Source organism: Pocillopora verrucosa, chromosome 14 (genome assembly GCF_036669915.1).
Source record: "Pocillopora verrucosa isolate sample1 chromosome 14, ASM3666991v2, whole genome shotgun sequence".
Taxonomy (NCBI): domain Eukaryota; kingdom Metazoa; phylum Cnidaria; class Anthozoa; order Scleractinia; family Pocilloporidae; genus Pocillopora; species Pocillopora verrucosa.
In genome coordinates this window covers 16,679,852-16,706,741 of record NC_089325.1, presented here as the reverse complement: position 1 = coordinate 16,706,741, position 26,890 = coordinate 16,679,852, and the positions used below count along the sequence as shown (strand labels likewise).

At 39.0% G+C, this 26,890-nt stretch overlaps 1 protein-coding gene across 4 annotated transcripts; it reads right to left on the bottom strand.

Annotated features, from left to right (window-relative positions):
• Positions 1-3,550: 3,550 nt before the first annotated feature.
• On the bottom strand, positions 3,551-21,645 carry LOC136278220 (uncharacterized). 4 transcript variants are annotated; one of them, XM_066161695.1, is made up of 5 exons: positions 21,595-21,645; positions 16,900-17,061; positions 16,248-16,427; positions 15,540-15,734; positions 3,551-3,618 (listed from the first exon to the last, which is right to left on the bottom strand). In XM_066161695.1, the coding sequence occupies exons 3-5, from the start codon at positions 16,360-16,362 to the stop codon at positions 3,569-3,571; spliced, it is 360 nt and encodes a 119-aa protein (XP_066017792.1). In that variant the 5' UTR covers positions 16,363-16,427; positions 16,900-17,061; positions 21,595-21,645; the 3' UTR covers positions 3,551-3,568. The 4 variants fall into 4 exon arrangements, with proteins under 4 accessions (XP_066017792.1, XP_066017793.1, XP_066017790.1 ...); XM_066161696.1 differs by having other exon boundaries at positions 16,900-17,002; positions 21,595-21,628; XM_066161693.1 differs by lacking the exon at positions 21,595-21,645 and adding an exon at positions 20,595-20,695.
• Positions 21,646-26,890: the final 5,245 nt, after the last annotated feature.

Below are 26,890 nucleotides of genomic sequence, written 5' to 3'. Positions count from 1 at the left end.
GAGCTTTTCCCTTTAAAGTGCCTATGACACGAAATTTTGAAATTTTTTATTTTGCATTTTCTGGTTGATAGCTGTATTTAAAATTAGAGATCATTAACCATAGCGCTTAGCGAGTTCTCCTTGACCAATTTTTTTGTGTATTGAAAGTACGATTTGGCGGCCAAAAAGTGTCGCCATTAAGCGAGCGGCCAAAACGATGTTTAGCTGTGACGTAGAAAACTGTGAGGACGCGTAAGCAATTATGGTGGAGAAAGGAGAAATGTAAAAGAGAGGACGAACATAGTGCGTGGCTGGAGCGCCAAATGATGTTCGCTTCAAGAATAATACACATAAACCGGGCATTTATATACATTACTTTCCAAATGATGTAGCTTTATGGCCAAAATGGACGCTTTCGATCGTCGACATCGAGGAGATTCTACTCTTTAATGTCGTCGGCCTTATTCTCCGTACCGGCTTCGAAGACGCCTGTTGCGAACACATACCACAAATCAGGGTAAGATAACCGATGAATTCAGCTAAAACGAATGCTGATTAAGGGCCCTGTTTCCACACTATACACGATTGTTCAACATTCTTTCCGGCTGACATTTCGCAAATGAAAAGTGGTGAGCTCCTTCTTGATGTTAATTTCACGCGCTTGAGATGTACTCACACTTTTTGTCTTTCCACATGACTACGTTTGCGCTTTTCTTATCGTATGAATATCATACCAATTGTAGTTTCCATCGTATTTTGATAAAAGATTTACATCAATTGTAATGAAGTTCAAGCCCTTTCCTGAGCTGACCGATATCCTGTTGCGTGAACAGTGCGCAACCTCTGACGGATACTGGCATAAAAACAAGCTTAAAGGGGCCGTGTATTCTCCTAACCTAGGTTTCCGAAAGTCCATCTCACGAGCTATCAATTCCCCCCTACCCTCAAGAAACCGAAAGTAGCAATATTAGCAATTTCATTGGGATAACAGCACCGCAACGATATAAATAAGGAAACACAAATTTTATTGAATTAGATGGTAACGAATTCAAGTGCCGTATGAAAGTCGATGCGTACGAAATATTCATTAATAATACTGATGTCAGTTATTTCCTTTGTGCGGAATGGGTCATATGGTAATGCTGCACTTAAACTAAATAAGGTTTTTTTCTATTAAAATGCCTTTATGAGATTAGCTTGAATCAGATGACTATAAACTCACTCGTTTTCCTTTCGGTTTGACCTGCTCGACGACCGTGACCATAGCCTCTGCCTTTGCAATCTATGGGAGAAGGAGCAACTTGCAGTAGAACTGCCCGATTACTCCTCGGTGGAAAATCATCGTGCCTCATGATACAACTGATTCTTTCTTCAAAAGTTAGCTTTTGGTTTACCAAGGGAATTTCTCTACAGCAACGAAACACTAGAGCACTGACCGAGAGGAAGGAATAAAATGTTATTGCAACAGAAACGAACAGAGCTATCCACAAAACACAAGCGCAGCAAACTAGACATTCAGTAACGGGAATTTTTGTTCTAATCTTGACCTAAACAACGCAAGTGGGAAACTGCCTTTGTCAGTCTTCGTAGAAATCTTCGTTTGATGCAGCGCGGTTCTCCTTCTTAGGGCTGAACCGTACTCGCAACTTTCATTTCTTCTTTATAACTTGAGTACGATGTATTACAACTCTCGGTAGAGCTTACTTAAGGTAGGTAGACATCGCTATCGGTCGTTATTTCAAAATTATTTCAGCGCTGACTTATACAAAATTGCGAGAGATGTGAAAGGGATTTTGGTGTCGACTGAGAGTTTTCACAGTTTTCTACGTCATCAGCCGCTAATTCGTTACCAGTCCACGGGACACTTTTAAGACAAAAGCACTTTAGGGCCCGAAAAAACCGAGTTTTAAGTCTGGGACTATTCTTCAATCGGAATTGGTTTGTACATATGATAAGCTAAATATTTACGTAAAAAAATTCGTGTCATAAGCTCTTTAAGAATAGCAAGTAATTCCCATAACTAGTTGTTTTAGGATGTCCCCATAAGTATGGCTGGTAGTCCCCATAAGTAATTGTTTTAGCATGCATATCCCCTCGTACACTCATGCACGGGAATCTACGTACGCGTGGCCGCCATTTTGAAAAAGTGACCGATGTACCCTGGGACGAGGTTGGCAGCTAAGCATGAAACGGTCTAGGATCGCTTCCTAGTGTTGTTCAACTTGGTAAGTGACCGATCTTTCCTCTCTCTTTTTTAACATAGTTAGCAGCTTAAACGTGTTTGTGAAGAACAAAAAAATGTGTAGTTTATGGCTCTCAAGAACAATATAGACAGAAGAACAAGAGAAATTAGTTATGAAATTGAAATCATCTACAATTTTGTACTCACCATTTCAGTCATTTTCTGCCAGTGTTTTCCTTGTGAACTTTCTTGTTTTTCCTTGACCGACTGTAAGAAGAAGCTTGCTCACTTTGGAAATTTCAACTGCAGATTCGTGAAGACAGTAGAAGTCTCCGTGCACTTGGATTTCATGACCAAGGTGTCTTGCTTAGTCGGTCTACCTCTGTTCTTTTGAGAGAGACTACTTGGGAAATGGTTGCCATATACTTTCTGAGTTTGGTGCTGGCTATCTCTGTAAGGTTTGACAGAGGTGGGTCGCCTTCCGTAGCAAATTTGACTGTCTGTTTGACCTAGCAACTATTAAATGGATTTTCATCTGGAATACCCACGGCTTTCCTTGTCTTGTTGAGGAGGTCGATGCTGTTTTTCACCTCAGGTGTCAAAATTACTGTTACCGTCCTGCCCCACTTACTACGAATCTCAACTATGTCTGATCTGTTTTAAAAATATGATAATTGAAACATAAATTACGTTTACTCAAACAATATTTTACAAACTCAAATTATAGAAATTCCCCCCAAGGAATTAAAATATAAAAAATGAAATAGAAATATTTTCTTTTTAATGGCCCAAAAAGACATTATTAGCATCAGAAAAACACGTCATTATGCTGAACATTTTGAAGACTTCATAAAATGTTCTCACTGTCTTTGCTGTAATTGTGATATCATGACATCAAGATGTGCAATGTGTTAACCAGTCAGGGTTGATAAAAATACCAAGGAGAAGGGGGCAAGGCTAAAACAATGACTTTCCAGATTTAATTTAGAAATTAGAAAGCTAAATAAAGAACCAAAAAAAAAGGAAAAACCGAAAAAGTATCGATGTAACAGCATGAGACTCTTTAATATTATAGTACATTTTTGCAATCATAATATTATCATTCCACAGATTTAGCCACCAGTTAGATCTACCCTTCCTGGTTTCATTGTTGTTGTCAAGCAATGTTTTTGGTCAGTCAGTTTGAGTGTCTTCAAGAAGCTCAATTCCAGAATTTTCTTGACATTTTCCTTGATAACTGGAGACTTTGTTGAAGTTAGAGATAAAAATACGACCTAAATAAGATTTGGACTAAGATAGGGCAAGCATGCTATGTTATAAGCATGTTTAAAAGTATTATTATCATAATAATCATTATTACCTGACACAAAATGAAGGACTTTTTCAGATGCATTTCTCTGTGATGCATTATTCCACCGTTGTAAGAAGAAGGAACTGGAGATGTAGATTTCTTTCCCCTTTGAATTCAAGAGGAAAAATAGTGAGTTATGCTGAAAGTCTTGTTTATGGCAAGACTGGAACAAATAAAAAAAAGCTTAATAGTAGTAATAGAAAGTCAGTATAGCGCCAACCAATAAGAATCAAGTATATAGCCCATGTGACCGATATGGACCAATCAGGAAGCCACGTTGAAAAATGACGTCACGAGCTGCCTAGAGGTCCTGGTACCGAGTGAAAAGAGCGCGCGCGTGTGGGTGTGGAATGGGTTTGCAAGCGCGAGGAGATAGGAATCTGTGTACGTGTGGATAAGAAAGGTTTTTTTAAAATTAAGTAAAAAAAGCAATGCGACACAAAGAAATCTCTCAACTGTTTTTTATTGATTATTAAAACACATGTTTCGGAAACCTCTGTATACAGCGGTATCCCAAGGCGAACGATAATAATCTTTCATAAAGTTAAGAATGGAGTTGAGATAATATTCTTTATCTAAAAGTTGAATAGTGAGCGTGGTGATTTTTTCTTGGTAATGTTTTTCGAGATGAAAGCGGTCATCTCTTAGTTTTTTGATGAGTTTTTTTGTTTTTTTGTAGTTTGTTCTTCGGTGACTCCTTGTCATGGTTTCACCTTCTTCTTGCCATCTCGGTCCACAATCTTCGGAAGGGGTAGAAGCCTGATGCGGGAATAGTTCCTTTGGGGTAAATGAGTTGAAATTTCTCGATTTCAGAGCGATAAAACCAAGGTTGTTGTGTCCAACGTTTCACTGCATCGTCGATAGGTTGAACATGGGGAATGTAATGGATGTCGATGCTAGCATTGTTTTTATCTGTAGGTACGACGAGGAAATAAGTGTGTTGTAGTTCGTTGTTTGTACTGTAGAATTTACATCGATAGAGTTCAAGATCAATACCAAGATCGATATCATCATCATCCGTTCCAACCATGATTGTATTGTAGCGAAGTATAAATGAGTAGTGAAGTTGTATTTATTTAGGTATAGGGAAAGGTTGAAAGGTGTCACTTCGGTGTCACTCCGGTGTCACTCCACGACATGTTGGGAGTACATGAATGATGGATAATGTACCTTGTCACCTTTTTTTTGCCACTTGGTCCATAATCGTTTGAAGGGATTTTTGTTGGATGTTGGAAGACTGTGTTTCGGTTGAAGTAAATGGTACTTTTCGATGATAGAATGATGAAACCATGGTTGTTGTGTCCAGCGTTTCACTGCTTCATTGCTAGGTGGAACATCAAGATCGTAATGGATGTGGATGGTAGTATTGTCTTTATCTGTAGGGACGATGAGGAAATGGGTATGTTTTACGTGAATGTCTTTATCGTAGAATTTACAGGAGTAAAGTTCGAGGTCAAGTGCATCATCATCATGAGTTGTATTGTTCATGATTGTAATAAATTCGAAATCAGTAACGAGGTGCATTTATAGCCGTATGGAAAAGATTGAAAGGTGTCATGATCAATGACGCGTTTGTCAAACACGAGTTTGTACGTTTTGTCTTGGGACACTGTTTGGATGGTTTTTGTAGCGGCGCATCGTGTGATCTTGTGAGGATTGTGAAGCGTTAGGGTGCGAGGTTCTTCCTCGTCGTCTTCGTGTAAGATTTCGTCCAACACTAAGTCTTTCATACTGTTGAAATTGAGGATTTTTTGTCCACGCACATTTAAGGTGAATCCTCTCACTTTGCAACATTGGTTGTCTTTGAAGGTTTCGTAGGCGTAATTCTTGGGTCCAGCAGCAACGAATTCTGTAATGTGATCACCTTCGTCGAGTTCGTTCGTGAATTCGCCCAGATAATTTCCGGTGGGAATGGACGATTCAGTGGGTTTCTTGGTATAGATGACAGAATCCGTGTCGAAGTACAGTACTCTTTCTTTCAGGGTATCAAGAGCATCGTATAGTTTTAGTCTTGCGTAGCTGGTTGTGAAACATGCAATAAAGATGTTGACGTTGGTTTGAATGGGTTTGCATTCATTTTCAAAGGTGTGGTACACTTCTACCATTTGGTCATTGGCTATTTCAATTCTGTGTACGACTTGTTGGTCGTCTGTGATGATCTGGAAGAATTCGGACGGTTTGGTACACGTGGTCACTTGGGTTTGGTTAGGGCGTTGTCCGAATTTTCCCCAGAAAGAATTGAGCATTAGTTTAGCGAGGGAGCGTAGACCGGGATTCTTTTCGACTTTGGCGGGATCTAGTTCTATTCCTTGGTGAGCTTTGTAGTCATCGAGATAGGTTTGTCTTTTTTCCTCGGTGTCACATTCGGAAGGCCATCCAGAAGCCTGTTGTTTGAGTTTCATGAACGTTTTTATGTAGGGGGAAAAAAGTTCCTTGGAACGTTGTGGGAAGTTCCAGACTTCGTAAACGTACATGATGACGTAGTTCTTTTCGAGGGCTTTCTGTAGTTCCAGGGTTGTCCACGTACCTGTGAGGCATCGTTCCTGGGCAGAATGGGGGCACTTGTAGCTTCTTTCTAAGAGGGTTCGTTCTGTGTTTTGTTGCGCGCATGTTCTGCACAATGGGAAGAGGAGTTTTGAGTCGTACCTCCATGGTAGAACTGGATGGTAGAGTTCATAGGGAGGTAGAATTTTGCATTTTATTAATCCGTAGTATCGTGAGATGTCTGTGGTTCCTGGTTGGTCGATGAACTCGGGATGGCAGGCGGGGTAATTGCATTCCAAATTTGCACACGGGTACAGCGATATGATGTCTCTGTATTCGATCTTTTCATTCTCGTTGTCGTCAACGGCGTGGTGTAGTTTTATGGCGTTGGTGCGACCGCCAAAGAAGGCGTCTCGTGGCTGGAGAGGGGGTACGATGTCTAGGTGTTCGACGAACGCTTTTAGTTGTGGATCGGTTTTTTGCATGTCATTCCATTCGCACTCCCAGATTTCTTTGACGTGGTAACCTAAGGCGGTAAGTTCATTGACTTTAGTTCGTGTTTGTTGACGAACATCACGCATGGTTTTATTCTGATGAATGGGATGTCTCTTGGTACGGTTTGGGAAGCAATCTACACAGCCGTGGTGAAAACAGCCTTGGAACTCGTAGACGGTATGTGTTTGTGCGTCGTAGCCGTCTACCAGGTAGGTTTTGGTGCCATTGACTATTCTTCTTTCGCCTTTGTTTCTGGCATGTGCAATTCGAGGCAGATGGTTGGTTTTGTGGAGTTTGGATTCTTCCCAGTAAAGCCATTTTAGAGCAGCATGAGATTGGGTGTGATTCGGTCTCCATCCACGTACGGGTTCGATGGCAATTTTGTTTTTGGGCATCCAATTTTTTCTGTAGGCCATATTACAGGCAGAGGCAATAGTGATGCAATGCACCATGGGGTTGAAACCGCAAATGTCGCGGAACTGGGACTGAAACTTTGTGCACCCCTGTTTCAATAACCTTACGTCGGATTGGCAGTACGTCAACAGTTCGTGTTGGAAATTGAAAATGTATCTTTCGGATACTTTCTCGTTGTACCATTTGTGGAATTCTTCTTTTCTTTGAGGGGACATTCCATCGGGGTCGTAGTAGGATTTGTCGGGCATGTACCCTTCGTAGATTTGGTTTTGTTGAGTGTTGAAGAAATGTGGAAAGAAGCCTTTCTTCAATTCATTGAGTCCGAATGTTTTAGGGAAGTTGGACAGTGCCATGGGAAAAAAGTTCATGGAGTCGATGAATTTGAGGTTGGGTAATTCCAATTATATTCCACTCGTTATTTTTTCTTAGATCAGCAATTTGACCGTTTATTCATAGCAAGCGTAATATGTATTATTTTGACAATAATAACGGTAATCATTCTTCGTTTTAGGTCGCTACTCCAGTTCTAAAAGGATATTTATGTTTTGCATTTCATTTACATGAAACAATTCGTCATTATTCTGAATCAACTCTAGAACGTCTTCGCCGTGAAATGCGTATTTTTGCAATAACTCATTCCGATTTTGAAATAATCCTGTTGGATAGACTCTTACGAACTTCTATATCGGTATAATTATTTTTTTCAGATGGGTGTATATCCTGAAACAAGTCCTTGGTTTTATTTTTATCTTTATCAAATGACCGGATTGATTCCATAGGATAATTTTTGTATCTTTCTGTATTTTTTCTAGATGGAAACTTCCGCATTGTATCTACTTCTGTTTGCAATAACTCATACCGATTTTGGAATAATTTTGCTGAATAGACTTTCACAAACTTCGATTTCGATATTTTAATACTTATTTTTATATTTACCAAATGAGCGGATTGATTCCATATGATAATTTTTGTATCTTTCTGTATTTTTTCTAGATGGAAACTACCTCATTGTATCTAATTCTGTTTTTTAAAAGCGCCATTAACCAAATAGTCAGATGTTATCCATTATTCACTTGTCGTTTGTGTAAGGTCATGGGTGATCTTTGTTTCAGACATGTCATGTTATACTTGTATGCAACAAAATCAGAATACGTTCGTTACTACCTTCAGTATACGGAGGTAGACCTATAATACAAGCCGGTGATTTGAAAATGAAATTCTATGCGTGCATGGTTAAAGTCAGGTCAGACATCTACAATGAAATCGCTGTAGCCAGACTCAAAAACAACAGAGAAGTATTCTATCCCACCGTCCGTTCGGAAGTCAGGACCTATACCTTGCAAAACGATCACACAACCTTTACAGCTACAGACGTGTTCAGTGGAAGAGTCCCAGACCGTGTGGTGGTAGGATTGGTCTATCAAGAGGCTTTCTCTGGCAATTACGCCTACAACCCTTTCAATTTTCCCAAATTTGAAGTCACTAGTATGAAACAGATTGTGGAAGGAGAAGAGTACCCCTATCAAGCCCTAGAACTGAATGGAAACAATGGACAACTAGACATGGCAGGCTACCACAGACTTCTCAGTGCCAATTGTTCGGCTTTCCGAGGAAGATGTATGATCAAACCAGAACATTGGGGAGATGATCACCATACCACCTTATACATGTGGGATAACGTAGCTTCTGGCTGCGCAGACAGTGTACAATTGAACCCCAAACAAGAAGGACGTGTCAAAATATCTTTGACCAAGGGAGCTGTCAATTCATTAGTCACCGTCATCATCTACGGGGAATTCGAAAACATGATGCAAATAAAACCCACAGGAAGTACTCAGTACGACATTTACAGCCAGACCCTGGCCGGAAGAAATCAGGGTTGAAAAGAGGGTATGGAATTCGTTCCATTTACTACAGAACAATTATCGTATCTCGCCAAACAAGATCCCTATCTAGCACCTATTTTCGCAGGCGTCTTTGCAGCCGATGCATTACCACCGTTACCAGAACTATGGAAAAGAAGAGCTTACATCGTCAACACCGACCCCCGCGATAAACCCGGATCTCATTGGTTGGCTATTTTCACCAAAAAACACACTTGCGAAGTCATGGACAGTTATGGATTACCGTTAAGGTGGTACAGGCCATCTGCTGTAGTGAACTGGATTTTCGAAAATTTTGCAATCGTGCGCAGTAACGCAACGACATTACAAGAATTGAACTCACAGTCGTGTGGCCAGTATGCATTGATGTATTTGAAAGCTAAAGCCAGAGGTCAAAGCATGCAGGATTTCATAAGCGTATTTAACAAAAGGGATTACGTCTACAACGATCATTTGGTAGGTGAAATGATCCGACCTTTGTTAGGGTGGCGAGTCCATACTCTGAAACGAAAAGCACAAAGCAATGAAAAAACCTGTGACTTGGATACTTAAAACTTTTGTGACATGACTATGTATATAAATAAAAAACAATGTTTTTTCATTAGTATTTTGTCATGATGTGGTGTACACCGTTCCAGTTTCAAAGTCCCTGTAGTATCATGGTGGTAGGACCATCCAGTTGCGGAAAAACCGTGTTTGTGGAAAACCTCATGAAGGAACGTAGTCAGTTGTTTTCACCTCCTTATAATCCAGTTGTTTATTGTTACGGTGCTAACCAACCGACGACATTTGAAAGAATGAAAAAAGAACAAGGCATCCGTTTCCACGAAGGCATTCCAGATACCCCATTATTAGACACATGGTACAAGAATGCTAGGGGTGGAATTTTAATATTGGACGATCTTATGCGCGAAGGATCAGACGATCCTAGAGTCTTAGATCTCTTTACCCGAGAATCGCATCATAAAAGTATCAACGTGGTGTATATGACTCAGGACATGTTTCCTAAAGGAAAACACGCCAAAACCATTTCTAGAAATGCGCATTACATTGTAGCTTTCAAGAATCCTCGCGATCAATTGGCTGTGCGTCATCTGACGCAACAAGCTTTTCCACAAGATTTGAAAGAGGTCATGGGTGTGTACAGAGATGCTACAGAAAGACCCTACGGGTATTTGTTGTTTGATCTACACCCAAATTCTTCCGATGAGGATCGATTAAAATCCAATCTCTTGAAAGGTGAAGGATATACGACCGTGTATCGCAAAGGCGGCATCACCCCACCCGTCTGCGTGCAGACAGACGACGGCGGCGGTGGCAAGAGGCGGAAGAGGAAACGAGCTACGCCTATATAAAAAAGGCAAGGAAGATAAAGTCCACACATTGAAAAAAACCATGGAAAGAATACGTAGACAGAAAACGTTTTTAAAAGCTATTACGGCAGCGGCTTATAGAAACGCAAGAAAAGATCTGATCAAACACGCCAACAAAGATCAAATCAACGCCATCAGCGAAATCGTGATGAATTTACTCAAAAACAACGTACCCGTCTCACCTGTCACCATGGCTCGATTAAGACCTTATAAACACATCCTGAGACAAATTGGAAATCGAGCCGTATCGCTTAAAAAGAGAAGACAAGCCTTGATTCAGCAGAAAGGTGGAAAATTGTGGCATGGTCTAACCACAGTCGTCAAGACGTGTTGTCCCTAGACAGAGAAACCTATGGCGTATCAGAAAATGTACATGGTTCCCGCCGAAGACCCGGCGTTGGTGAATCTTTTCAAAGGACGATTGACCAGCGATCCTACCTTGGATACAGCGGCCAAACTTCTGACTCGTAAAATGGAAATTTTAAACAATCCTAATACGAGTGCCGCTTTCAAAAAGCAGACCATTAAACAGCTCGATCCGGAAATAGAACTATACGTGAAGAAAATGAGGCAATTCCCAGCTGCATTCTCGGCGGGTGCGGATCCTGCCAAGTTGGCCGACGCCTTAAAAGACGAAGAAGAAGATTTGGTGACTCCCGTACAACAGAAATTGTTGAAACGGATTTTGAGTGAAGTCACCCCCAAAAGAGCACCCAAAAGAGAACCGGTGATAACACCTCGTTTAAAAAAGACGAGAATTCCCATCAAGAAACCGAGCAAAAGCGTGACAACACCTCGTTTAAAAAAGACGAGAATTCCCATCAAGAAATCGAGCGATAGCGTGCCGTGGGATGAATTGCCATATGCTAAAAGAGAACCTGAATTAGATGTAGAAGATACTCTTCGAAAAAGTTTGAGAAAAGTGCGACAAATATCTGCTAAATATACACAAAAAACACCCCAAGAGGTGAAACGGTTAAAACCCGCTGAAGGATGGACAAGTTGGGATCCTTCTGGGAAAAAGAAGAAAAAACGGAAACGTGAACTAGGTTCCGCTGCCAAACAATTATCGTTTGATGATAGCTAAAGTGCTGAGGGAACTTAAAATTTTTATAACGTATCAAGATTTCTTGTTGTACCTATAACTATTTGACAAAGTAATAAACTATTTACATAATCGCGTCCACGAATAGCTGACTTTGATGATTGAACAGTATATAAACGACATCCTTACTCGTTTCGACAAATAGTCACACTTCTATCATGGCCAGAAAACGACAACACGCCGCGCGTCATTCAAAGAAAAAAAAAAGAAGAAGAAGAAGAATCATGGCTAGAAAACGATACGATATGCGTAAATCGACGAAAAGAAGACAGAGAGGAGGGAAATTTGACATACAGAAAAAAATCGAAAAATTAGGAATTGAATTCCATCCTTTTTCACTCTCGAAACTGAAGAGATATCAATACCTGGGCCCTGGAACATTTCTAAAAAAACGACTCGCACGCGGTGATCCTGGTATCAATCGTTTGGACCGAATTGCCAAACAGCACGATATAGATTATTCCAATGCCAGCAACATACGCGACAAATGGAAAGCGGATCAAAAAATGGTGAATGCCATCGATGCACTTCCCGGTAGAAAATCACTCCTGGAAAAGGTATCAAGGCATATTATCGCTGCTAAAAGAAAACTCAAATTGTAAATAAGCCTCTGTGTCGATTCGCTATATAAACAACGCGCATCCACCTTCCTCATTATTATTCACTCAAGATATACTCGTGAACAAAAAAATCAGAGATATTATGGTTCGAAGAAAAACCCGATGGAGAGGACGAAGAAGACGAAGACGAATTAGACAAAAAGGAGGAATTTTACCCTTAGCAGCACTTCTTCCTGCACTGATTGCTGGTGGAAAAGCCCTTGGATTAGGGGCTCTCAGTGGAGGTGCAGCCTTTGGTGTTAAAAAAGCTCTAGGAGCTGCCACTCGAAAAAGGAGGAAATAAAATCATCATTTTTTTCCGATTCTTGTTTTTTTCGTTCGTACTGCGCGCGCTTGCTTTTTTCCGTACGCGTGATCGGAAAATTACTGAATGAGGAATATCTGTCGTTATGCTAAGCGCGCAATACTGACGCTATGCTTTTTTACCGTTGCTATAATTTTTGTACTGTCAGACGAAGTAGTTCGCTTCAGATCAAACATGGAGTATGTTCCAGATGAAGTTTTAGAAAGAGATTATATCTCGGATGAAGATTTATTGCAAGCGGTAGAAACTACCGAACAACAACAACAACAACGCGGGGGTGGTGCTGGCGGGAGTGAAGGATTTTTCAATTTTAAACGAGTTCCGTTCAGAGAGAAGACGGCAAAGAGTTACGGCATCAAATGTACGTCTTATCATCTCAAGTTGGAAAACCCCCAGAGTACCTTCCCCGTTGGACAAAAGAACATCATAAGAGCCTTTGAAGAAGGACTCGTACAGTACACACTTTATGGAATTAATTAAATAATGTCACGTTTACAGCATATAATCCTAATGGTAAAATTCTCTCAAACACATTCTCGGAGAGCGCGCGAAACTACATTGCTGTTCCTAAGCCATACTTAATTTAAAACAACACTTTAAATACGAAAAGGATTGGAGATCCAATAGAGATAGGGATTACTTCTATTAGATCCTAATCCATAACGCAAACACTTTTTTTGGAATTAATTAATGTCACGTTTTATGCAACACGATCCTAGTGGTAAATTTATCCCTGAACGCATGCGTAGAGTACGGTCTACCATAAAGCTTTTCACTCAACCGTGTAAACCTCGTGGTCCGCGTTATGGAACACACAAAATTAGTAGTCGTTTGTATAATTGTACCAGTAGCTATGGTATTATTCTGGCTGGCATTATGGCTCCTTTTGCGACGCGTTTTCCAGACAGCGCGACGTTGTATTCTTAAGGATGAACATACTCAAGGTAAGACAATACATTGCTGTTTGAAAACAACACGCCGCATAATTTTGACCTCAAACTTTTCTTTTTTAGTAACTGGAAGTGACATCGACACAGAAATGATCACCCAAGAGTTCTATTCGGTCGTATTAACTGAGCAATCTCCTGAACGGGTAAGATTTACTTTCAATGCGATGAAAATATTTTTTTCCGTACGCATATTTTAACGGACGGATTTATTTTTTATTCAAACAGTGAAACGAAGCCATGAAGCCGCCGTTTCTACTTTTTTCCAGCAATGAAACTGTAAACCTTAAACTGTTGAGTTAAATAAACAAAGTTTCATTCAAAACAAGTCTGTTTTCATTCAAGAACATTTTTTAGCGAGGGGAGAACACTTCTTATCTATCAAAAAATCTATTTACCCACGAGTAACAGATTCCTATCTCCTCGCGCTTGCAAACCCATTCCACACCCACACGCGCGCGCTCTTTTCACTCGGTACCAGGACCTCTAGGCAGCTCGTGACGTCATTTTTCAACGCGGCTTCCTGATTGGTCCATATCGGTCACATGGGCTATATACTTGATTCTTATTGGTTGGCGCTATACTGACTTTCTATTACTACTCTTAATTACTATAATTTGAAACTTCTAAGCTAGGAAAGCATTATAAATATATATGCCCCAGTGGGAAAAAAAAGAAGTTGATGAGAGATTCCTGGGCCCAGTTGTTCAAAGGCCAATAAGCATTAACCCAGGGTCAAATTTTTATCCAAGCTTCTTTATTCCTTCTTTCAAAAGCCTTTTTTGGATAACCTTCTCTTTTCTTTTCATAGCATCCAATTTTTAAATTGGAGACAAAAAGAATTGTATTGAATTTTCATTTAAAGCTTTCAGATCTGGAACCAGATTTCACACTAAGCCTGGATTATCTAAACCTGGCTTTGAAGAACTCAGCCCGAAAAAGGATTTGGAAACCACCCCTTACAGAAATTCTTTGAAATAAGGGAGCATGATCAGTTCAGTATACAAAAGTGTAAGTAAGTGAGAGTAGAACATGACCTGTCTGTGGAAATTTGACTGAAGCAGTTATACAAAATGGGCAACGTTGGTTGAGCAAGGACAACTACTGTGGAACAGAATGGCCAGATTAAGAGATGATCATATTGTTCAAGATACGGGCCAGAAAAAAAATCACTCCAAATTAAAACAATCCAACCAGTCAATAAAATAAATCTGAGTTGTTTAAGATTGATCACTAATTGTGTTATTGTACTAGTTTGATGTTTCTTTCCAGTTTGTATCACCCTTACAATGCCATTTCGTAAAATGATTACTCTCTGATAGACCTGTGTGGCAAGTGGTCGCTTATTTCAGCATAACAAGTTCCTTTTCCTTCAAAATATGTCAGGTAATTGCTTTATATGTGGCTATCAATATAAATTTAGTGACTACCTTAAAATTAAGCCAAATTGAAAGGCAGATATTCTAATTATTCGATTGCTTTGTAATTCGCTTCATCGTTTACCCAGCATTCCTTATCACACAACCCAAGTTTCCACTCGTGACATTGCTGCAAGGAGTTTGCAGATATTTAGTTATTCTGATTCATGGAGTAAACATCCTTAGTTGTTTTGATATTTATCTGGAATTGTTCATCAACATCAGCCATGTTGTTGCTCTCGTTCATATTTTGTTCTTTGTTGCGTTGCACCTTACTCTCAATTTTGCCATCTTTTACCGGCATCTTACCTTCATTAACTACATGGTTAAGAAAAAGGAATGTAACAGTCTTTCTCTTGTTTTGTGACACTTAGTTTGGATATATGATAATCATTATTTCTTAGTAGAGCCAAACTTCATTTAATAACTTTAACTCTTCTATGTCAAAACCACCATCTTTTGACGTATTAGTTCCTGGGAGTTTTGTCTGAGAATGTCTTTCGAAGCTATTCAAACCGTTTCTTTTAGTCACTTTGAGGGTCTGAAGAGCGAAAACTGTCCAAAACACCATTTATAGATACTGTTCTTTCAGATGCAAATCATAAGCTTCCGCAGTTTGGTTATGCACAAAAAGCAGTCTTACACCTTTCACTTTTACTACTCCCCTTTTCTTGCACTTTTCTTACACCATTGTTTTACTTTTAGCCGTGGTAGTAATAGTTCATTGTTTTTATGATTTTTAAGGCTTTTGTTTGGTTGCAACTTACCTTTGACGTTGGAAGAGAATGTATAATGATATTTATGAAGACATTTGAAATGGCAAAAGCCACTTGTTAAAAACTCAGTGGGGATTTAATATTGGAAAACTACTTCTGTAATAGCAAAAAATATCTTTCATTTTCCAAAGAGCCCTAAGAACTGATTGGCTTAGAGTGTAAGGGACATCTACAGTTTATATAATAGAGGGTGTGTGTATGTACATACCAGTTTCCAAGGAGTCTGCAAATAGACAGTTATTGATCTGATTCAGGGAGTAAATCTTTTCAGAATTTGTTGTTACATCCATGTGGAAACTTTCATCATTGTCAGGACTGCTGTTGCCCTTGTTCATATTTTCTTCTTTTTTTGTGTTGCACCTTACTGTCCCATTCTTTAGTCCATCTGCCTTGCTCTCATTACCTAAGTGGTTAAGAAAAAGAAATGTGTAGAGTTTTGCTAATTTGTGTGAAACCAGGAATGGATAATTGGAGCCATCATCATAACCATTGTCGTCATCATTTGAAGTATTATTAAAAAAATAATTTTTAGATTGTTTTGACCAAGGACGGTATGAGTTGTCATGATATCTAGACAGATTGTATGGTATTTGCAATATTCATGTTAAAAGAGATTAATATACGTAATCATAACAGGACTGAAACGGTTTGCATTTGAGTAAATCTGATTCTGGAATGGAGAATTAAATGTTATAATTTTTTATCCTAAGGGCTATGAATGTGCCCCTAAAAAAAACAAAACAAAACAAAACAAGAAAAAAAAACCGAAATGATCTTTAGAAGAGATGGGGCAAACACCCTGATAGCTTATGGGGTCCATTACACTGAAACACAAGCAAAGAAAAGAGTTGCTGCAGTTCTGTTAAGTATGACACAAGTCTCCCAAAACAGGTTATTAATGGTTAGGTTGCAATACCTTTTAGCTGTCGCCTGGGAAGATCTCTAACTTCATGGTCACAGTGTAGACCTTCACCGTTCCGAAGTCCACAAAGGGCAAGGCACACTTTATTTTCACCTTTAATCTTTCTCATTTGCTTTATTTAATGGATTATCGTTCTTTAGTCTTCCAAGTCCAGCAGAGAATGTTGCATCAAGGCTAGAAAATCCACAAAAATCAAAGTCATAATTGGAAAAAAGCAATCCCAATTTGTTCCTTGTAAAAGTGTAGTGTAAGGTTTGATGACTCAGTTTCAGTTCTTCCTTCGGTTGTGTGGCGCAGACCAAGCCCATCTAAAATTACACAACTACTTTATTTACAATGAAACTTAAATGCAACTCATGATAAAGCCAAAAAAGTGCAAAAAAAGTACCATATATTTTGATGGTAATTTTATTTCATTTGGAGTAATATGCAAATGATGACAAATCATGAAGCACATTACACACGAAATAGTATGTATTTCAGTATCAGTGATTAACAATCTCATGAAGCCTATTTTGAATTCATTCAGGTCGATTTGTGTACGGTAGTCTTAGGACAGCTTCCCCCACTACCTTAAAATCTTTTTTGTTTAACTTGGAGCTTACGGTTAGTGATGTTTTACTGTTTTATAATTAAAATAACTTACCGTAAACACTTGAATCCATCCTTAAAAAAGAAGAGAAAGCTTCTTAGTTCTTCCACATGCAAATCTTCTCTTTGATAACCTTCATCCTCTGAGACAAGTTCCCCTTTATATTGAAGAGGGAGATCACCCTTTGAAAACTTCTCTGTTGGAACACACCTCACCCTTAAAACAAAATTATACCAAATCCGTTGATCATTTTGCTTCCCTTTTTGTGGCTACTTCCTCCTGTGGGAGGCAAAGCCACATATATTATCGAAATGAGTGAGTAGCTGTAAATGAGTTAATCACTCTTAGCCTTAACCCCTTAACTCCCAAGATCTGATTGGTAATTCTCCCTTCTAGCTGCTACACATATCCTTGCAAATCAGTTGTGAGAATTTGAGAATCAGGACAACAACTTCTACCTGATAAGTTTGAATATTCTCATTAGCTGTTTGCAAGATAATATAAGGACATTATCGGGAGAAATTTCATGTTGATCACTTCTGGGAGTTAAAGGGTTAGAGATAGAACAGTTAGGTTCTCGAGCTAGCCCTTATAAATTTACCATTATTATTATCTTTATTATGATTATTTGTTACCATTTAGTTATTGCCTGAATGTCAGTCAATCACTATATTCGCGAATCATCTTTCTCTCCACAAACAGGGTACTCATAGATACGTGGGTTACGGCAGTTTACTGTTTTACAAGTGAATGGAAATTTTCTGCAACACTACCTTCTAGCATCATGATACAACCCCTAGTTATCTTCAATGTTATAAAAGTCATACTATATCAGTGGCCACATGCAAGGTTAGACTGCCTATTTTTTAAGCTAGCAAGAAAAGTAATGTAATTGCCTTTCCATGGTCTATTAGTAATTTCCAAAGCGTTCCAATTTTCTAAAGCTGACCCTCTTCGTCTAAACCATTCTAATAATAGTTTTTTTGGTATTGTTCTCTTTTGTTTGCTCTATCTGTGTCGCACATATTACCTTTGGCTACGATTTTAGTCGAACAGTTTTTCCCTGGACACAATAAGATGTACGAGGAAGTTTAGCATAAAATAGAGTCTGAAAGGGATTGTAGTCTAATGATCTTGGACTAAGAGGAAGAAGGAGTTTTGTTGCAGTTCCATGTCACCTATATGTGGGGTAGCTGTAAAGTACATTGAATTGCCTTTAGTTGGGGATCTGAGCGTCTGACAAAACAGGGTTGTAGCTATAGCCAGCATGAGGCTAACCGATGTACCTCCCTCGGTCATTCTTTGTTGTAACGGACTGCTACCAAATAAATAAACAAACTGATAAAAAATACATAATCACAAAATTTTTAAGATCAATAAATTTACACCATTTTTTAAGCTGTGGAGTATTCCGAACGACGCATTCTTTTGATTTCTTAAATCTGAAAAGGCCGCCTTTTTCCTCCAAAAATCTCCAAAACCGGGCTTACGCCAACTTTAAAATCATATATGAAAATGTTGCAACATTTTCATGAATCTTTCCCGGTAGTGACAAAATCTCTACTGTGATCCGCATGATTCTGACCTTCCCTTAGCAAATAGCAGCAGACGTTTCTTTCTCGCGGGCCGGGCAAAAGACAACAAACGCCCTATTCACGTACATTTTGTAAATTTTTCCAATTAAAAAAAAAAAGTAGCAAAAATTTATCCAATGAATTTACCGTTCCTTTGCTTTTCCTAAAAGATGGCAAGTTGTTTGAGCCCTTTTTTCACTCGAACACAAGACAAATTTTTTAAATAAACTTCAGTGTTCTACAAAGCTACACTTCATCGCATAAATTCAAAATCATAGTAAAAGTTGATAAGATAACACGGGTAATTTTATTTTTAGATTATGAGGGGACTCTGTGAATTACTATGGCGCTATATCCACAAAAAGATTACCCCGATTGGCGCCCGTTTTCCAGCAAGGCTTCATTACCTTAATTCACAAATAAATCACATCAAAGGAACGTTTTACTTACGCCGTCTTGAGAAATTTTGCGTCCTTGGGCCGATTTGTACGGATCAATTTTTGGCCTCTCATTAATTTCCCGCCAATTTATTCCCTGTCAAATTTCTTGATCACTTTCCACCACACGATTCCATCGAAATGCTCTCGCTCTCCTTAGCAAAGTTTTAACCCTTAAATTTATATTTGGTAAACATTGTGATCATCGTATTTACACTTTTTGCCGAGTGATCGGTGAATAAGAACGGGGACCTTCTCTATTTAGCAAATAGATAAATCCGTCTTTTCGTCTCAATTTTACCCAAATTTCTTACTCGACCAACTAAGTAACTTTCTGTACGGCAAATTCTGTTAAATTAAGTTCATCATTTGAAAAAAAAAGAATTCGATAGCTTCAAATTTATCCTATAATTTCATCATGACAATAACAACAACGAACAACCAGTAACAGCATGACAAACGATTTTGTGTACAGACCGTGTGGGCACCTTAGGTCGCTATCATCGCAAAAAATTATCTTGAGGGTCATATTGCAGCACAGAGAATATTAGCAACTAAAGACCGCGCAAACATGTTATGAACTCATACTAAATAATATGGCCATTCCCGCACAAGAAAAAAAATTCCGTTTTTTTTTTTTTTAACAAATCCCCCGAATTTGAGTAGATTTTCAGCTAAAAACCAACACGGTAAATTATTTTTAAAGTAAGTTCTGATAAATAACGTCCAGGTTTCTCCATTAAAAGGCTCGATATGCAGTTGTACTTCATCACATATATTTATCAGCACAGTAATAGATTACAGGATTGCGCGGGAAATTTTGTTTGCAGAGCACATGGGGACTCTTACTATGGCGCTGTATCTCTACGAAAAAAGTTACCCCTTGTATTTGATTAGCACCAGTTTCCAGCAAGATTTCATCGCCTAAATTCATACGTTAATCCTATTAACGAAGCAATTTAACTTACGCCGTCTTGAGCAATTTTGTGTTCTTGAGCCACTTAACACTGTTTTATTTTTTTGCGTGTGTTATTAATTATTACCCGCCAATTTTTAATGTCGAATCTGTTGCTGTCTTTCTGCCACACAATTTCATGGAACTTTCTTCGCTCTACTCAGCGAAATTTTACCTCTCAAGTCCATGGTTTGGAAACATCGTCAAGTCTATTTGGTCATACTATTTTCGCAATTAATTAAATATTTTGCCATGGATATAACCCACCATGTGGGGACCTCTAAATGACGAGAAAACACATCCGTGCATTTTAATTATCATTTCACCCGATTTTATGAGTCGACATAGCCTCTTCCAATAGACATCTTACCAAAAGAAACAATAAATTGTTCTCATTAAGCTTCTGCCCTTTTCTATCGTTAAACTGCTCACGCCTTATGTACAGACTCGTCATCATCATGCACCAGATTTTATGGGGACCTTCGCAAGGAAAAAAGGTGCCCTCTCTTCGCAATTTTATCTGAATTTCTAAATCGACTGATCGAAACGAGCAACTAGATTAAATCCTTTAGACTAAGTTTAATTTTTCCGTCGAAAAGGCTCGGTACTTTCACTTCAACACATAAATTAATCATGATAATCGCAGCAATCAGTAACACTGCACGACTGAGAATTTTGTCTTTGGACAATGTGAGGACCATGTTAAAATTTGGTCCGATGTCACCCAACAGAACAGAACAGAAAAGTGAAAGGTGAAGAACATAACGATGACTTATAGCTTACCTTTAAAATAGTTACATTTTGGCTCCGCTTATACTCCAGATGCAACTGAAGTCTCATGGAACTTGCTATGCTTATCATACTGGCAGGTGGGCTTATGTTTCATTAACAGATCAGTAAAAAAATGCAAAACATTTGGATTTAACACAACACTTAGAAGTAGAGATAACGCACGTCACGAAAAAACATTTTCACTCGGTTCTTTAGACAAAAAATAGTCTTTTCATCTTTCTTATCCTTTGACAAATTTCGATCACCTTTGGTCCCCTAAATTGTTCGTTGCCCTAAGACCGGAGCAATAGGAACTACAAAAAAAAAAAAAATTTATGCCGTCTAATGTTTCCTATCTTGAACAGATTCACTCACCACTCCGTGGGTCCCCTTAATTAGGGTTTTTGTTTTTCGATACATTACACTGAAGTCAAAACGTTGACAACTTGTATCCCTCTGCTACCCGCCAGTAAACGTTTACTCATTGCACTGACTTAGTAGACAGCATAAGCAGCCTTTGCCCACCGAGCATCTTGTTTATTATTTCACCCGATATAGCCTCTTCCAATAAATATCTGACCCAAAGAAACATTAAGTTGTTCTCATTAAGTTTCTGTCCTATCACCAAACTGCTCATGCCTCATGTGCAGACATTTTGTTATCGTGTAGTGAAAAATTATGGGGACCGTCGCAAGAAAAAAAGAAAGCCGCTTTCTCTTCGCAATTTTACCCTAATTTCTTAGTCAACCGTTCAATTCGAAACGACCAGCTAAATAAATTCCCTCAAACTAGGTTCAATTCTTCCCGTGGAAAAGGCTTGGTGCTTTCATTTCATCACATAAATTGATCATGATAATCACAGCAATCAGTTACACTGCACGACTAAAATATTGTCTTCGGACAATGTGGGGACCAAGTTAAAATTTGCTCCGTTGTTCACCAAAGATTATCCGGTAGGGACAATGTAGAACAGAAAAAAAAAAGTTAAAGAACATAGCAACTTATAGCTTACCTTAAAATAGTTTCTTATCCATTGACAAATTTCGATCACCTTAGGTCCTCTTAATTATTCATTGCCCCAGGACCGGAGAAATGGGGACTATACAAATAAACAAGTTAAAAGATCAGTAAAAAATGCAAAAAATTTGGATTTGTCACAATACTTAAAAGTAGAGATAACGCACGTCACGAAAAAACATTTTTCACTCGGTTCTTTAGACAAAAAAAAATAGTCTTTTCATCTTTCTTACCCGTGGACGCATTTCAATCACCTTTGGTCCCATTAATTGCTCATTGCCCCAGGACCAGAGAAATGGGGACTACACAAAAAATAAATTTGTGCCGTTTAATGTTTCTTATCTTTAACAGGTTCCCCTTAATTAGGTTTTGTTGTTTCGATACATAACGCTAACGTCAAATAGTTAACAGCTTCCATCCCTCCTGCTTACCGCCAGTAAACGTTGACTCATTGCACCGACTTAGTTTATAGGAGAAAAAGCAGCCTTTAACCATCGTACTTCTGTTACAGAATTGTGCGGGAAATTTCGTTTGCAGGGCACGTGTGGACTTATTAACTATGGCGCTATATTTTCACAATAACTTTACCCCGTGTATTTGATGAGCACCCGCTTCTAGCAAGATCTTATCTCCTACATTCATACATATATTCCATCAACGTAGCATGTTAACTTACGCCGTCTTGAGCATTTGTTTTTTTGGGCCAGTCTGTACTGTTTTTATTTTTTTGCGTGTGTATTTAATAATTTACCGCCAATTTTTATTTCCTGTTGAATCCGTTGCTTTCTTTGTGCGTCAGGATTCCATCGAAATGATATCGCTCTCCTTAGCAAAGCTCCACCTAACAAGCCCATTATTTGGTCAAAATTTTGAAAATGACAATTACATTTGCGCTAGAAATTTTACCTAAGTCATAATCCACCATGTGGGGACCCTAAAAATGACGAGAAAACACATCCGTGCATTTTGATGATTATTTCACCCGATATAGCCCTTTCAAGAGATATCTTACCAGAGGAAAATAAGTTGTTTTCATTAAGTTTCTCGTCTTTTCTATCACAAAAATGCTCATGCCATATGTGCAGACATATCGTTATCTTGCAGTAAAAATTATGGGGACCGTCGTAAGCAAAAAAGAAAGCCGCTTTCCCTTTGAAATTTTACCTGAATTTCTTAGTTATTTGTTCAAAACGAGCAACGAGATTAATTTCCTTAGACTAAGTTCAATTTTTCTTTTCAAAAAATCCTTTGGGGCTTTCAGTTCATCACATAAATTGATCATGATAATTTGGCTGATGCGCCATCAACAGATCAGTAGGAAAATGCAAAACAATCAGGATTTGCCAAAACACTTAAAAGTAGAGATAGCGTGCGTCACGAAAAAGCATTGTCAATCTTTTTTATCCTTTGAAAGTTTCGATTACCCTGAGTCCCTTAGTTGTTCATTGCGCCAGGACCGGAGTAACGGGAACTATACAAATAAATAAGTTTATACCCTATAATCTTACATATCTTTAAATTTATTCCAATTTTCACCAAAGACTATGCGGCAGGGCAACAAAGAAGCTTACTGACCGATAGCTCACCTTTAAAGTAATTACATTTCGACTACGCTTATACCCTAGAAGCGCCTGATTTAACTTAATTCTCGAGAAACTTGCGATGTTGATCACACTAGTATTGAGCTAATGGGTCTTGGACAAATCAATAGTAAAATGCAGAAAAAATCGGAATCTCCCAAAACACTTAGAGGTGGAGATAACGCACGTCACCAAAAACATTTTTCATTGTTCTTATGCATTGATAAATTTCAATCACCTTAGGTCCCCTGAACTGTTCATTGCCATAGGACCGGAGCAGTGGGAACTATACAAAAGAATAATTTTATACCCTTTAATCTTCCTTATCTTTAAAATTCAGTCCGATGTTCACCAAAGATTACACGGCAGGGCAATGCAGAGCAAAGAAGCCAACCCTAGAACCTTCTGATTTAACGGAGGTCTCAAAGAACTTTGCTATGCTTATCCTACTAGAAGTTGGGCTGATACGTCATTAACAGATCAGTAAAAAAAATGCAAATCATCTGGATTTCTCACAACACTTAAAAGTGTAGATAACGTACGTCAAGAAAAAAACATTTTTCAGTCGGTTCTTTGGACAAAAAAAATAGTCTTTTCATCTTTCGTTTCCGTTGAAAAATTTCGATCACTTTGGTCCCCTTAATTGCCCATTGCCCTAGGACCGGAGAAATGAGGACCATACAAAAAATAAGTTTATGCCGTTTAATGTTTCTTATCTTTAACAGGTACTCTCGCCATTCCGTTGGTCCCCTTAATTAGGTTTTGTTTTTTTGATACACTGACGTCAAAAAGTTAACAGCTCACAACCCTTCTGCTACCTGCCAGACATCGTTGACTCATTCCTCTGACCTAGTTAATGACAGTATAAGCAGCCTTTGACCACCGCAGTTTTGTTACTTCCTACAAAGAGTGGTTTAATGAAAAACACAATTCCTTGCGTACTCATACCAAGTGACAAAACAAATTGATCCCTATATTTTGATCACCCATTCACAAGATATATTCAGACAAATGTTACGATTCACAAGCTGAAATTGGACCTGAATGAAGTTCTAAGTAGGTTAAATGGCGAATTCATCGCCATGTCGCAGACAAGAAGTAGTCCTTTGGTCGTTCATTGCTATCACCTTTGGTCTGCTTAATTTGTCAATGCTCCAAGACCGGAGCAATGGGGTCTATAAAAAGAAATAAGTCTATACCCTGTGGTCTTTCTTATCTTTGGCAGTTAACTTACCGTTTCAATTAGTTTCTTCTCCATTGAATATATTTTAATGGCAGAACATTATTGGATGACCCAGCTACAACGTGAGCACATTTACCGACAGGACAAACTACTAAGGAAAACAAGACAAAATAAATGTGATTTGTTACTTTGGAAACTAGGTGAACGCGTCAAGCAAAGTGCGGTATCTCATCGGGGAGGATCACAGACTGGGCCAGCTATAGAGCGGCGGAAATCAAGCCTATCTGGCTTTAAGCGAAGTAATAATATGAACAATGACGGAGCGCAAAAGTCGTCTGCTACTTACGGCGGTTTGAAAAGATAAATTAGTACAGCAGCTTAAGATACAGAACATAAATCGGATGTTGTGTCCCCTACTTCCCCCCCCCCCACCTTTTTCACCGGCGTGCTAGACTCCGGTTCTCCCCAAAAACATGACCGCATTCTCTCAGGCACCAATAAAAATTCAGTTTTTTTATCATTGCGACCGCGTTAATAATACCGGCTCGTTATTATGTCCAACGACCAACTTTAGAAATTCTCCCAGAGTTTTCTCAAGCCATTCCAAGGATTGGTTCAGGTGCGAAGTTTTTTTCCATTACACAGAAAAACACCCATTTGATATGAAAGCGTTACCTTTTTCAAAACCATAGTTTGGTAAACTCCTATATACTTATGTACTTGTCTCCCCAAAGAATGATTTAAGAGTGAATTAAACTTTTTTGTATCATTTTCACATTGCTTGTTGTTCGTCTGATCTGTAGTGGATCTGTTCGTTCCTTCAGTTAGCATCTTGCCTGAACCTTGCATGGTTGCTCGCCTTGACGTCAGTAATCCAGTGAACAACTATTTACTGCTTCCTTTTGAACGAAATAATTCTGGACTCCAGCTCATCAATGCTTCTTATGGTGTAAAACTACTGACATGCCAATTGAGGCCACGTCCACTTTATCACCTTTCTCTGAAGACCAAAAACAAACAAGTACCCTTGGAAGGCCACTATATCTAAAGCTCGTTGGATCCTGTCGTATAAATTGCTTAAACTACAAGAGTGCTGAGCATGCATAGAATTTATACAGATATTTTTCTTCCCCTCCAACGTCCAACGAGCTAACTTACCGGGTAGTCCCAGTTGCTTTTTGCGACACAAAATGGGTCAAGCGCCTGCTGTATAGCTCCAGTTGGCAAGGCATGATAGTGATATAAGAAACAAATAATTTATTTTGAAAGTCCCAGCCCTTCTTCCGTAAAGTAATACCTTGGGAAATCAGGCGATCCTCTGACATAGTCCACTTAACGCTTAACTCCCGCGTACCTCGAAACAGTCAGCCGAGACCTTATGGCGACGGCGACGTAAAGTGACTCAACGTCGAGACCGTCAGTTGCCGTCGGCGTTCCTACCAAAAGTTTACATTACGAAAAGATCTTGGAAACCGTGAGTTTCTTATTCTAGCAATTGTGAACCTTTGAAAGTTTACTGAGTGTCTTGCCGATTTCGTCCTTGCTAATATCTGCCATGCCAAAAGTAAGAGACACTATTCTCATGGCTTATGCCCGTAATTTGATCGATGATACAGAGTACTTGTTTCTATATAACGTTAAGTTCTCCCAAAAATCCTTTTATTCTATATTGGAGCCACAAACGCTTCAATCTGGACATGATGACAGATAAAGAATGCAAGAACTTACTGAAGTATTGAACCCTCCAGGCCTGATTGTTTGCTATAACGACGTCAGCATGGACACAACTGAGGCATTCTGTATATTTCTCAGGCGGTTTGCCTGCCCGAGCAGGTAAGTGGAATTGATACCACGATTCGCGATACATGAGCCTCAACTTTGAATGATTTCGCATACTGTGATGGATTCCATTTGCACTGACTGGATACGTTTGCTGTTGGATTGGATCAGCCGTGGATAAGTCGCCCACCTTTGTAGACATTCACAGAAATTATCAGCGAGAAAGGAGCGGATGATGTACAACGGCCCTACGAAAGTACATTCAATGAAATTTAAGTCCATTGCTACACCCAACGGCCTTATTGCTACCCTCTATGGCCCGGTGGAGGGTAAAAGGCACAACAGCGTAATGTTGGCTCGATCCAAAGTGTTGAACCAGCTTCAGGAGGAGGCACCTTATGCATTCATGGCGATCCAGCGTATCTTCTCCGACTTCACTTTCAGAGTCCATTTCACGGCGTTACTAACAGACCTTCCAAAAGCTTGGAACAAGTCAATGAGAGAAGTGAGATTTTTAATTGAATGGATCTTCGGTGATGTCGCAAAGTATTTTAAATTCTTGGACTTCAAGAGGAATTCAAAGTTATGCTCAAGCGCTGTGGGAAAAGTGTATATTTTATGTGCTCTTCTTCATAATTCTCGGGCATATTTATGTGGTGCAATTACATCTAAGTTTTTCCAGTTCTTTCCCACAACTGTCCATGAGTACTTTCAAAAATTTCAAGCATGGTCCATAATAAATCAATTTT